General features: G+C 39.8%; 1 protein-coding gene across 1 annotated transcript in view; it reads left to right on the top strand.

Annotated features, from left to right (window-relative positions):
- Positions 1 to 14,882, top strand: part of rasa4 (RAS p21 protein activator 4) — a 125,641-nt gene that overhangs the window by 76,857 nt on the left and 33,902 nt on the right. Inside the window, exons 5-7 of the mRNA XM_079815986.1 lie at positions 9,382 to 9,514; positions 13,191 to 13,272; positions 13,366 to 13,500. Coding sequence (XP_079672112.1) covers positions 9,382 to 9,514; positions 13,191 to 13,272; positions 13,366 to 13,500 — 350 coding nt within the window. The remainder of the gene's footprint in view (positions 1 to 9,381; positions 9,515 to 13,190; positions 13,273 to 13,365; positions 13,501 to 14,882) is intronic.

Genomic DNA, 14,882 nt, shown 5'->3' with positions numbered 1-14,882 from the left:
CCGTTCCATTACGACTCGTTCTGTGGTAAAGGCCTTGACTCAATTTATATCCATTTTTGGGATTCCTAAGGTCATTCAAAGTGACCAAGGAACTAATTTTACCTCTGGTATGTTTCAGGAGGTGTTGAAACAGCTTGGGGTGAGGCATAATCGATCTACTGCCCACCATGCCCAGAGTCAAGGGGTTTTGGAACGCTTCCACCAGACCTTAAAATCTCTGTTGCGGGCGGACTGTGTGGAGCTCAATCGTGATTGGGAGGAGGGTTTGCCATGGTTGCTGTTGGCAGCTCGGGAAGTGTTGGAGGACAGTTTGGGGTTTAGTCCAAATTACTTAGTTTTTGGGCATAAAGTGCGTGGACCACTTGCAGTTCTTCGTGATGGGTTACAGGAGGATGAACCTCCAGTGAGTTTGTTACATTATGTAAATGGTTTCCGAAGACGGTTGTTTTTAGCAGGGGAGATGGCTAAAGAGAATTTGTTGAAAAAGCAAAAGAAAATGAAGTGCTGGTTCGACCGCAAGACTGATTCCCGTGAGTTTTGTGCTGGTGATCAGGTTTTAGCTTTGCTACCACTGCTTGAGTCACCTTTCTGCGCTAAATTTTCTGGTCCCTATACTGTGGTTCGTAAAGTATCTGATCAGAATTACGTAATTTCTACACCTGAGCGTAAAAGACGTACTCAGTTGTGCCATGCTAATTTATTAAAACCATTCTATGTTCGTTCAGTGGTCTCTGGAGCAGCTCCAGTGGCTGTTGCGATGGCTGCTGTTTCTTCCCCAGTGATGGCTGTATCAGAGGATGTTGTGACACCTGATGATTGTCTTTTACAGCCACGTTTAACGAATTCAGAGACTTTGACTAATTTGGAGCAGTTGGTGCAACATTTACCTGATCAACAAAGAACTGAGTTGATGTCGTTAATCTTTGAGTTTTCAGTCTTATTTGCAGATGCTCCGACTCAGACCCACCTAATAGAGCATGACATAGATGTCGGAGAAGCAAAACCTATACGTCAGCGCTTTTACCGTGTCTCTCAGGATAAGCAGCGTTATATACAGTCTGAAATCAACTATATGACTGAGCATAATATTGCTAAACCTTCTTCTTCCAACTGGGCATCCCCGTGCTTGTTGGTGGGTAAATCAGATGGAACGTATCGGTTCTGTACAGATTACCGAAAATTAAACAATGTTACGAAACCTGATTCTTTCCCTCTGCCACGCATGGAGGATTGTATAGACCAAATTGGTCCGGCCACTTATGTCAGTAAATTCGACCTATTGAAGGGTTACTGGCAAGTGCCTCTTACTCCTCGTGCTCAAGAGATTGCATCATTTATCACTTCATTTGGATTATTCTCTTATTCTGTGATGAGTTTCGGCCTTAGAAATGCTCCTGCCACTTTCCAGCGCCTGATGAACCAGGTGACGTCTGGCTTAGAGGGCTGTGCTGTATACTTAGATGATGTTGTAGTATACAGTCAGACCTGGGAACAACATCTCTGTCGTGTCCGAGCTCTGTTTGAACGTCTTGCTGACGCTCGACTTACGGTTAACCTGGCGAAGTGTGAGTTTGCCAGGGCAACTGTAACGTATTTGGGAAAAGTAGTTGGGCAAGGCATGGTGCGTCCTGTGCGGGCTAAGGTTCTGGCCATTGATAACTTCCCTCCACCAAGTACTAAGCGGGAGTTAATGCGTTTTTTAGGCATGGTAGGATATTACAGGAGTTTTTGTCCAAATTTTTCATCCGTAGTAGCTCCTTTAACCGATTTGCTGAAAGCCAAAGTAAAATTTGAGTGGTCTTTACTGTGCCAACAGGCATTTGAAAATGTTAAGAGGTTGCTCAGCACTGCACCTGTCCTGGCCGCTCCACACTTTGAGTCACCTTTTCAGATCCAGGTGGATGCTAGCCAGGTTGGTGCTGGCGCTGTGTTAATACAGACTGATGAAAATGGAGTAGACCATCCGGTCAGTTTTTTCTCTAGAAAATTCAATTCGCATCAAGTACATTATTCAACCATTGAAAAGGAGACCTTAGCTTTGATTTGGGCATTACAACATTTTGATGTTTATGTGACAAGTGGTACATCTCCTATTGTGTTTTTTTCTGACCATAACCCACTGACTTTTTTACATTCTCTGCAGACCCCAAATCAACGTCTGGTTCGATGGGCTCTCTTTTTACAGCCTTACTCCTTGGATATTCGGCATATACGGGGCGTGGATAATATCCTAGCTGATACCTTGTCCCGTGCTCCTTGTGACTCTTGCTGAGGTTGAGGATCTCAGTAACTGGTCTCTTTCACTTTGTTTTTTCTCTCACCTTAAATATTGCTTTTCTTAGGCGCCAAGAATTGCTGGAGAGGGAGATACCAAGTGTGAGACGGGAGAGAGAACTTTGGCCGAGTACTGAGTTGGTGTTGAAGTGTGTTGGTGATGGGAGAACCGGGTTGAGAACCTTTTTGAGAACCGGGTTATTTACTGAGGCCCTTAGGTGAGGTCCTCCTTTTTTATTAGGGGAGGTGTCACGGTCTTACCGTGTTTTGTTTTCTGATTGTTGTTCATTACTGTCTGTCTGTGATTTGTGAGATTGTGAACACCTGGGCTGGATGGGCTGTGGGTATTTAATATGCCTGTTCACTAACCAGAGGTTGGTGGGGGTTGTTCGTGATTTTGATCTTGTCTTGCATCTCGCAGGTATGGGCTCGTGGCAGGTGCCTTGGGATTCGAACACCTCTACCACAATAAGATCCTCGTTTGTCCCGTCTACCTCGTAGCCATGATTGGACCAGTCGGCGTTTGAATGTCTTCTTTCTTATTTAATTTCATTAAGTTTCCCCTAGAACTATGTAATAAATTTATATCTTTGCAACCTTATTTATGTTGTGATCGCCCTTTTTGTTGCAGTTACGAGCCGAACTGTTACAATCCCCTCTGTCTCCGCTGGGCTCTGCCCACTTTTCCATTATTTTTCAAAAATTGAAATTGTATCAGTAGAAACCCGGTAGTATATTCGAATTCGAATACTTTGTATCAGTAGAAACCCGGTAGTATATTCGAATTATCGTACTTTCCCCCTTCATGTCCCCCTGAGATGTGAGAATTATGCATTTGCAACATCTGAGGATTTTTTGGCCAGAGACTATAGACTACAGCCAGTGGTAGGAGCTAGTTCCGCATGTTATCAACCCGCCCATAGGGGGTGGGATCTCACTCACAGAATGTAAATGCGCATGGTCGCTCGGCTCGGGCATTCATAACGGAGCTGTGCGGAGCAAAGCGAGTGTTTCAACTTTTCAATGAATTCCTATGAAAGTTAAGCTTCCATAGGCATGATCTGAAAACGCCCCGGACTGGACACGCACTGTGAATGACTGCCGCCCTTACCTCAGCTCTGCTCAGCTCTTTGCTCTCGTGATGAATGAAATCTGTCTCCTGTTGCGTTTCTGCGGCTCACTCACACTTTATTGAAAAGACACGTTCAGTTTTTAATTGTAGTCTCTGTTCTGTAACTGAACAAAATTATTTATTACTATGAAAATCAAAACAACGGTGGGGGCGGTGTCATGGTGGGCAAGTGATAACCAGTAGCCGTAGGGCAGCGAAGCAAGTGCATTCTGGGAGTTGTTGTCTTTCATCCACATTAGACAAATACATTTTCTGTCTTTTCTTTTCTCTTCTCTAGTCTAGAAGGCACCACATTCAAAAATAATTTCACATTTCTACTACTTAAATGACCCATTTTAAGGATCTTCCCAGCGCTGAAGTACCCCCTTTAAGGGTGCTTTCGAACATGGGTGCGAACCAAAACTGCTAGAGTTAAAGCACCCTAAATGTCCTAATTGAACTAAGGTCTAATCCTGGCTTTTTCTAAGGGTGCTTTCACACTTGGTTCAATTGCCTGGACCGAACCCAAGTTCAATTGCGCCCCTCTCTCCCTGCCCCCACTTGACTGTGTTTATAGTATATTATTTGGATCCGAAACGGGGTGCGTTTGCCCGGTTGCTTAGTAACGACAGCACGCGTGAAGGCGGCAAAATGCATAGCGTTGCTCACCTCACTTTTAATTTTTGTTTTTGAACCGTTGGTTTTGTTACTAAAGCTTCAGTACGTAATGGCACTTGCGTCTATCTGCCGTGAATGTACTGCAAATGCTCTAAAGAACGCGGAAGACGAGCAGAAATTAGATCTACAGCTCTCTGCTTGCAGTACGTCACGCTCGCCAGGAAAATGAGTGAAACACACACACACACATTTTTATCAAATCATACGTTATTAATAGCGGTTTGCTTTCGCAATTTAGTACGATTGCATTCACATCAGCAGCGAACCGTACCGGAGTTTACATGAACCGAACCCCAGACCACCCTTTTTAAGCGGACTCGGGTACGGTTCGTAGGTGCGCTCCCGAGTTCGGAACACAGTGTTCACAATGTCCTAATTGAACTAAGATCTAATCCTGGCTAAGTCTTTCTGTGAAACCAGGCCTATATGTGATTGTGCCATGATACAGATCTGCAGAACTGTTACTAGTATCTGATTTTGCAAATTGTTTGTGAATATAAAAATATCGACACAATGTAACTGGCACTAGTTTTAGATATGTTGAGATATAAGAGATGTATAAGAGATGTTGTTGTTGTTTGTTATCGTTGTACAAACATAATGTGACGGTTGGTTGATGTGGTATTTGTCCCGCCCCTCCTCCACTGTGATTGGACGGCTAGGTAAAAAGTGAAAGTGATGAGGGCTGCATTTTACCCAAAGTTAAACATTCTTCAACTCTCTGTGACCGGTAAAAAATGCAGAGCACTCAGCGTAAAATAGATGCTCAGGACCTGCATGCGCTGTTGGCTCTTTAAAAACGCGGCGCTCTCATTGAAAATAATTGGAAAAATATGCTAGCCTACTGTCAGGATTAACTAAAGACACTCAGTGAAAAATTAGCCCTGAAAAGGCGTGGACAGTGTTATTTTTGCAGCTGACCTTATTGCATATGCATTTGTAGGAGTTTTCCTTTCAGATGCCAAATATACGGTAGGAGAGTATTTAAATTAATTACATAAGGTGGTCTTACTAAGGTTTGGCCTAGTCAATTTATTGGTATTTGCGCCATTATTTAACGACTATAAAAGCATGTCTTAAACCAGATGCTAATTTGCGCTGTTCTTGGTAGATTGTGTTGGTCATTATGGAAATGATCCGGCTGCGTCTGTGATATTTAATTTGCACGTCGTAAGTAGATCACGCGCGGAACTGTCCAATCCCATCAATGCTTTTAATACCTGTTTAGTAAATCCGGTCCTTAATATCTTACATAATTTTACTCAAAATGTTTCTAAAGCAAATGTAAATCTTTATTTGAAAATAAGACAACAATACTGATATGGAAAATTGTGCATGAGATGACTTTAAATTGACATAGTTGTAGTAGAAAACTCCCTCGTGTCTATGACCACACATTCTGGTGGGGTTACTGTGAGGTGGTGTTTTGAGTGCTGGTGAGTCATTGTGGTTGTCTAGGCTTGTAACTCATTTCTATTGGGCCTAAGGGGCAAGGACACGGCAGGGTTATCCATTATCATGACACAAAATGGAACAAAGCATCACTCATTCTACCCCCGTGACGTGTCGATGACTAGTCATACAACACAGGCTATCCATGATGGAATAGAAAAGCTAAATAACATTGTTTAGTTCCCTATGCTGGTGTTTCAGATGGATAGGGTATAATAATGATTGTTTAGATAAGCAAGCTTGTTAGCATTAACAATAGCCTAATGATGATCGAGAGCTTGTTAAATGTTGCCCAGCAACCCAGCCCCATTTCAGGGATGCAGCAGCTCTGGCAGTGTTGTGGCTTTGGGGTTAGTGCAGTTCTCAACATATTGAGCTGTGGTTCTCATATGGATAAGGCTGGTTAGATTCTGGCTCGCAACAGTTCCTCATATTGTTCCCCACAATTTGCTGTCATTGACTATATAATGTGCAAAAGTTTTTTTTGCGTTTTTGAAAGAAGTCTCTTATGCTCATCTACATTTATTTGATCAAAATACAGTAATATTTTTGGTGAAATATTAAAATTGAAAATAACTATTTTAAAATGTAATTTACTAAATGTACTGAATTTACTATTTTTACACTGTACTGTTCTGTTTTTCATTCTAATATGCTGATTTTAAACATTTCATATTATTTTCAATACATTATTTTGTTGTTGTGTAAAACCATGAAACACTATCACTCACAAGTTTAGGGTAAGTTTAAAAAAATAATAATTTTATTTAACAAGGATGCATTAAAATGATAAAAAATGACAGTAAAGACATTTATACGAAATATTTCTATTTCAAATAAATGCTGTTCATTGAACTTTCTATTCATCCAATAATCATAAGCAGAAAAAACAGATTTTAACATTGATAATAATAAGAACTAATAACTGAGCACCAAATCATGGAAGACTGAAGTAATGGCTTCTGAAAATTCAGCTTTGCCATCACAAAAAATATTTTAAAATATATTTAAAAAGAAAATTGTTATTTTCAATTGTAAAATTGTTTCACAATATTACAGTTTTTACTGAATTTTTTTATATAAATAAATGCAGCCTTGGTGAGTATAAAAGACTTCTTAAACAAAACTTTTGACCAATAGTGTACATGTCCTTACCATGCATGATATGAGCCATTTCCAAAATGAGCCAAAGAGTTTATAAGAAGTGGATCTGACAGTAACTATAACACAAGTTAGCCTTCATAGATTTTTTGAATGAGTCTTTATGCTGGTTCTTTCCCTGTCCTCGTCTGTCCTCTTCCCACCCTCACCCTCTGCAGCTATAACGAACAAATGGCCTCACATAACCTTTTTCTCCAAGGGCTCTGAAATAGCATTTAGTGAAAGGACACGTTCTGCAGAGCACAAAAATAGCCATGTACTCAAGTTTCCCTTGGTTTGACAGGGTGTGAACATTCAAGTTAGCTATAAGTCAAATCATAGTCTAACCACACCAATAACAGTGCGAGATGGTGTGTAATTGGCTGACAACGGAATGGTGGCTTATTATGCAGGTAGTCCCTAATTATGACATTCTTAGAATGGAGATGCGTGTGCAAGCACTGAGGATATTAGTTCAGTAATTTTATCTGCATCCCAACCCCCAGCATTTTAATGCGGTGGATCTGGTTTCTTAAAAGGAGAACGCTCAACTTATTAAATTAAAGCTGTCATTTGCTACAAATGTGTGTGATAGGCACAAAAAAAATGGTAAAAACAAACACACAAGTAGTTAGCTATTTTTGGCGTCTTCAGTGGCTGCCGGGAGAACATGAAGACTTGTGTGTTCATTTTATTGATTAAATGTAAAAATTGGACATAAAAGATGTTGCATACGGCACCTAGGGTAAGCGTACCTATTAAGCTCACCAACGTCTACATTGAGACATTTTAGTTCTGCCTCCCACGGCGGAGATCCCGGTTCGAATCCCGCTCTGAGCGGATCGGGTAGGATCGGTTACACTGTCTGTTACGCCGTTGATGCCTCCCTGGCTACTATCTCCATCATCTCCCGAGATTCTGAGTGCTTTTGTTCCGTTTATTTTGCATTTAATAAAATAACTGCTGCAAATAGATCCTGCTCAACTCATCTTTGCTGTTGCTGCAACCTGCAATTTGTGACACCTGGCAACCACCCATAACTTGCTAACATCTTGGCAGCAACGTTTGCACAGGGCACTCATTTTATGAAGAACATAAAAATCTTGGTATTATTATTTACTTTCTGTTTCTTTGTTCTAAACATTTAGCCTGTGTGTACAGGTGAAGGAAGAATGCCCTCTATTGTAAAGAAGAGTGGCTCAGCATCTGTTTGAAGCAGAGACCTTGACTCTTTAAAGGTTGGCCCTGTGTGTGTGTGTAGGGGTGAGGGTGGAAATGTTTTTGAACATATTTATGAGGCAGACCTTTAACTGTCAAGAAACTGTCAGTCAAAGCTTCTTACCAGGTGTTTCATTTTCTTATTGTATGAATACTGTATCTGTAGAAAGATTGCTTCTAGAAAATATTTTAGCTGTTTGGTTTTATATGGTTCACCTTATTTATTTTTTTACATGGTTCCATTTCCTTTCTTTAAATATATTTAATTTGTGCCACTTGTTTGTGGACAAATTCATCTGCATGAATGTCATGTTTTGTCATTTAATTTCAGGGAATGGATGATTGAACTGAAGAATGGGCTATTTCGGACTATTTGCTGCTTATTATAGTGATTTTACATTCCATTTTCCATCAGCAAGTATTGTCTGGTATATTTAAGATACAAATTTCACTGAGCTTCAAACAAAAATGTATGCATAATCAGATGCTATAATCACGTTCAGTTCCACAGAATAAATCCGCATTCAGCTAAATGGAAAAGTTTTCCTTGGCAGACCCAATTTATTTGTGTGCTACTCACCAGAGCAATAAAGGAAAATGGACCTTGACGAGTGATGCGCTGGAATACTAATCGAGAGGAAAAACGACCTACCCGGCCACAGGAATAAACAAGTCTTATGTCCATAGTACCAGCGAAGACAAAAGAACTAATTTCACAAGACATAGTCAGTGCAAAATCAGAGTGGTTTGATGGTCCTTGAGTCAAGCTTTCAGCAAAATACTACAAAGGGTCTTCAACAAATGCAGCCCTCTATTTTCTAAATACAGAAGGTTGCTAAAGCATGGAGCCTAGAACATGAAATGTTACATATTACTATTATTGATTAACATTAGATGGACTTCAGGGAAAGAAATCAAATGCTATGAAAGCATGTAATATTGCTTGTTTCATACCCCCATTTAAATCATTATTCCTTTCTCCAAAACTCTGAAATCTTAGTTGCATCCTTGTTCTTGTGTGTCACCTGACTGACTGCAACACAGCCGAATGGAGAATGAGATTTAAGAGCTACAATGGAGCAGATAATGGCTTAAATCTCAGTCACTTTTTAACACAATTATTGAACGTCCAACATGTCAGTAAATACTCTTGGTCTACCATAAGCTTATTCTGTAGAAATACAGCAAGGCCATTAATTCTATTACCCTAAGCCTCTTAAAGCTAGAGTTACTGAGGAGGAACATGATATTACATTTATCCCAACTGGCCTACCCAATGTGTGTGTGTTTGCAGATACAGTAATGCGGTGGAAGCCATAATAATACTGCTCTTAATCTTGCGCCATTGTGGCGCTGTGCACTAGACCGCTTTAGGGTCTGTTTCTTCCTGTTTCTTCCCTGTTTCTTCAACTTAGCCCACCAACTTGATTGCCCACTAAATGATTGATTTCAACGTCAGTGGCAGATATATCAATTCTCATTTTAAGCTTCTTGTCATTTTTGTTTAGGTGTTGATGGATGGATGAACTTAACAGAGATTGACCCAGATGAGGAGGTGCAAGGGGAGATTCACCTCCAGATCTCTGTACTGGGAGATGGAGATATCCCACGAAAACTGTGCTGCCAAGTCCTAGAGGCAAGGTGAGGAGCAGCAAATGATTGTCACGTTTGGTTTTTGTCTTTTAATTTGTCATTTTGCCTCAGTCATGTTTCCTGGTTCTTGTCATGTGACCTCCTTGCCCTAATGTGATCATGTCATGTGCTTCCCTAAGTTCATGTGTCATGTTCTCATTGGTTGGTCTAGTCATGTGTCTATAGTTCTTATTGGTTCATTGTCTGGTTGTCAACCTTGTCTGGGGCATGTTCAAGTTCAAACCGGTGCACAACGTTTTGCTACGGTTTCGGGGTCGAACAACATGTTTCCTGGAAACGCTGTGCAACGTTTTCTCGTGTTTGGTCGGTGTGTCAAATATATCAGCCCAATCAGCAGCAACATGTATATAAACCACGCAGTATTAAAGAGACAGTTCGCACAATGGGTCCAAGTAAAGTTGTTTACAAATGTATTCGCTGCAGCTCCGTATACGCAACAATTGAAGGTATTAGAAGACATGATTGTCGTAAGAGTTTTATAGTAAAAATACAGCATATCAACATGTAGTTGTTTATATTTTTAGCTTCATTGCAAGGCAAGTTTATTTATATACCAAATTTCATACACAATGGTAATTAAGTGCTTTACATAAAAATGAGAAAGAAAATACAATATATTAACTAGAAATAAAATTATTTAAATTAGAATTGATCACCAGGAGATAATAAAGTTAATGAAATGGGATGGGGATGTTCTCTTTTATTCTACATGGCAAGGGCATTGATTGCATCGAGCATATTATTTTTGCAATGTTTTGTCGGGGCTGAATGTAAGTCAAGTCAAGTCAAAAGTCAAGTCATTGTTTCTGTTTGCTCACTTTGGATAATTGGCAATAAAACTGCACTTGGGTTCATCTACACTCGCCTGCAGTGGATCTCTATGTTATAATGATTTGTGACAGGAAACTCGTTATTTTTTCATGATTAGTATATCTATACATTTTATCAATCGTAAATAATAAAACAATAAATGTAAGTTCTGGTTCGGATTCCTTTAAGCAATTCTGGTTACTTAACGGTTTGTTAAAGTACCCCTTTAATGCTTTTTTCGAATATAACCTTTCATGTAATATAAATGTTTGTGAATGGAAAAGGTCTGTAAAGATTCAAAGATCAAAGTGCAGATAAATAGAGATATTCAGGGGAGTAGCAATCATTTCAGATGTGAGGGAGACAGAAATATCAAGTGTAATATCAGGTTTTTTCTGTTTTTTTTTTTTTTTGTCTAATTGACAGGTTTTATTAAAAAAAAAAAATCTATAGTTTTTAATTGGCTAAGAAATCATATACACTGCTGTACAATAACCAATCATTTGTATTCTATAATATGTTTTCCTATATTTTCCTTGTGACAATTTTACGATGGTTTATGGTTTATGCACAAACACTTGCGCATTGTCATGATGGATTTTTATACAATGTAAAAAAAAAATCAGAATCACAGAATAAGGCAGAAAATATATTTTATTGTTTCTCTACTGTAATAAAGGCTATGTCAATTAGCAGTGCATTATTCACAAACTTTATTGTTATGAAAATACCCTGAGATGGCTTGAAAAACACACATAACCACGTATTGTCGCAATTGTGTGTTTATTGTCTTCATGTTTTATCAGTCAAAATGTTTCTGACTTTTATTCAATTTGAATGTTTCTGGATAGCTTTGTCCATATAAGGGATTTCCTGGAACATCAAAAGTTATTACTTCTATGAGTCCATTTTGGACTTTCTGCACGAGAGCGCCCTCTGGCTTTGAGTATTAATGACTATCACCTATTAGTGTTATCAAAAGTACCGACTGCGATTGGTTGGTACTGAAATTAAAAAAATGTGACGTTTTGAGCACTGTTGAGCGGAATCGTAAACACCTCTGACTGGCCATTGTGCTCACATTGGCTACAATGACCAACGCTTGAAAAACATGTTGTAAATATACGTCAATGATGCTTTTCACAGAGCACTTACACAGATACACACGGGAGCGTTTGAATGCAGGCGCCTATCAGCCTACCAGTCCGCTGGTTGACGCCTGCTTGTGCTTTCAGATGCTCCTTCTCCCGCTTTCAAAACACTTTCAAACACTTCTGTGTGCTTTCAAACGCTCCCGTGCGTGTCCATCCGATGAGCGCATGAGCACAATGGCCAGTCAAAGGTGTTTACGATTCCAGCTCAACACCGCTCAAAGTTTCGATAAATTTTGATATCATGGTCGGTACTTTTGACAATACTTTCACCTATAGACTGTCTTGCCTATTTGAATATAAATCTAGATTTATTCACATTGGCCCATGGAAAAACTCGACGTTTACACACTTGGCCAAAAAATGTCTCCTGCGTATTCTACGCCCATGGAGTTATTGTCTCCCAAAAGAACTGATTCTGAATTGCCTGAAACAAGTAATCCGCAATTCCAGTCTTACTTCCTGTGTAAGTTTGTAACAAATTTGCATGATGCCAGGATATCGTCTTCGTTGGCTACCTGCGGACAACGTCTATTTTGACCCTTAAACACTGAAGTTGTAGCTGAGGCCTGGAAGAGTTTGGTTTGATAAGACGCTGTTTTCTGCGCTGCCAAATGAAATCCACTTTGCACTTCCAAAGGATGAGGACTCGGGCTCGAATTGATACAGTAAAACCGATGCCATCGTTACTGTTCTTATCCCGGTTTATACAATTTCTGAGGAAGCCTCTGGGGCTGAAATTCAGATATTATAATGGCTATTTCGTTTCTGACACACTCTGTAAGCAGTGAACCAATCACAACAGACTGGGCCATCTGACCAATCAGAGCAGAGTAGGCTCTCGGATAGGAGGGGTTTTAGAGAGAACGAATCCTTTATCGAAACGTTTCAGACACTGTGAGAAAAAAGGTGGCGTTGCAATGTATATTATTAGAAAATTAAAGTGTTTTTGACCTTGGTTGCATGTAAACCTACTGTAGGAGATCTCTGAAACAAAATTAAGAACCTTTAAAATGGCATAATAGTGAATAAATATTTGGAATGAAAAAAAATTTAATTCTTCAGAAAATTGGGGGTATACTCTGGGTTCGGGCCAAAATTCCTCCCCCGGACAGCACGCCAAATACGCATCATCTTTACTCTATTTATGTAATGTAAATGTATGATGTAAGTGTGAACTCGTGAAACAACAATATAAAAAAACAAACAAAAAAAAATGGTAATATGTTTAAATTGACAAGACCTGCCTGACAAGATTGATAATGTACATTGTGTTATGATGACACTGAATGGGAAACTTTTTTCTTTTATTTTTAGACAAAGCATTCCATCCGCATTGGCGAAATAATGCACTTGCGAGAATCGTTAACGGAACTGAAAGTCATTTTGATAGCCCATTGGCAGTGTCACAAAAACCCTGAATTACAGTGCCAAATATATACTGTCTGAATTAGTAGCCCTTGGTAAAATATAAATGGTGTGAAATATGGATACTCCAGGATTACATGAAAATAGTTAAACTGAAGTTTAAATGCTAGGACAATGTATTCAAAGGATTTTGAATTGAAAACAAAGATTCTCTCAGTGTCTGTGAGAATATATCAGGCATTGACTGTTGGAATGGGGCTTCAGAGATTTTATCTTCATAAGCTACATTTGGATTTGCGTCTAATAGCTTTATGTACTTTCGGCTTTGTTTCTAGAGATCTTGCAAAAAAGGATCGCAACGGGGCCTCTGATCCTTTCGTTAGAGTGAGGTACAACGGCAAAACCTACGAGAGTGCGGTAAGGACATATCTCTGTACATTTCTGATTTCCTCTGCCACATAGTTAAAACTGACTGTCTGTTACTGATTAATATGACCCTGCTTCCTCCAGGTGGTTAAGAAGTCCTGTTACCCACGCTGGAACGAGAGTTTTGAGTTTGAGCTGGACGAGACACTGGCTGACAGCCTTTTGAGTGTGGAGGTGTGGGACTGGGATCTGGTCAGCAGAAACGACTTCCTGGGAAAGGTGACCGCACAGAATAGACATTAGCAAATCCTAGAGTATTTCCTCATGCTCTGAAGCTTTAAAATGAAACACAAAGCATTTAATTAGTAAGACATTGTGTGTTTAATATTAGTTTTACAAGATAGTTCGACACTCGTCTGCTGTACTTAGAGGGATAGTTCACTCAAAAATGTCATTATTTAGTCACGCTCAAGTTGTTCCAAACCTGTATAAATTTCTTTGTTCTGTTGAACACAAAGGAAGATATTTGGAAGAATGTTTGTAACCAAGCAGGTCTCGCCCTCCATTGACAAACATTCTTCCAAATATCTTCCTTTGTGTTCGGCAGAACAAAAGATGTATACAGATTTGGAACATCTTGAGGGTGAGTAAATGACAGAATTTTCATTTATCCCTTTAACGTGGAGCACAAACATTTTTTTTTATTTAATCGCCCTGCGCATGATAATCTTCACCTTCAAAACTCTGAAATCTCATCATGAATAACTTAAATGACAAGTATGTGTAAATAATGAAATAATCTGACATTTTTTAACACAACCACACAAACATAGATGTTAATGCTTTGGCAACATTGTGACACACAGTCATGCTAATTTGAAATTTGACATTTTAGATGGCACTGAACATTGAACAGAAAAGGGCTTAATGCAGCTGAGCCTTCACCAATTTCCTACTTCCCATGGGACATTTCGGGAAATTACCTCCAGCAATTCCTCATATCCGGGGCAGGCTCAGCAGCTTCTTTGCCCTTCTCAGCCGCATCCTGCTCTTCCTGGCTCAAAGCCAGTAGATCGCTATCCGCTGGATCGGATGATGCTAGAGATAGCACATCCTGATCCAGCAGCTCACTCGAGTGGGTGACTGAAGAGTGAGAAAGGTCCAAGCCCTTTTTTGCAACCCCCACTACTTCCGTTTCTGCTTAGTAGGACATAGGACACAGGCATTTGTCCCTCTTCCCCCAAGAAAAGGGAAAAACGCGCACAGAGCTTTTTGATTGGAAAACCTTCACAATAAGCTCAGTGAGCCCCCTCGAGTGGAATGTGCATGCTCCTCACCCAGGCACATCACGCACAAGTCATACGAGTCCCCTCGAGATACCTCAGATACATTTCTTGAAACATTTTGTGCTGGATTACATTGTACTCGCCTTTAGAAACATGCTGCAAACAAACGGCTTCCTGAAGACAAAGAAGATGATGACTGTTCTACAGGTGCCGTTTTATACCCTGTCGCACCTGTAGTGACATCACAGGCTGTTTCTATCTAAGGGTTTTTTTGCGGGGAAAAAAAAGTTTAGCCCATCAAAATGATTACAGATATAGCTGATGGAAATGGCAATTATCGATATTTTTTTGCAAATGTCGACACAATCTTTTTCC

The sequence above is a fragment of the Gobio gobio genome (genome assembly GCF_949357685.1).
Source record: "Gobio gobio genome assembly, chromosome: 4".
In the NCBI taxonomy this organism is placed as follows: domain Eukaryota; kingdom Metazoa; phylum Chordata; class Actinopteri; order Cypriniformes; family Gobionidae; genus Gobio; species Gobio gobio.
This window is presented reverse-complemented; position numbering and strand designations above follow the sequence as displayed.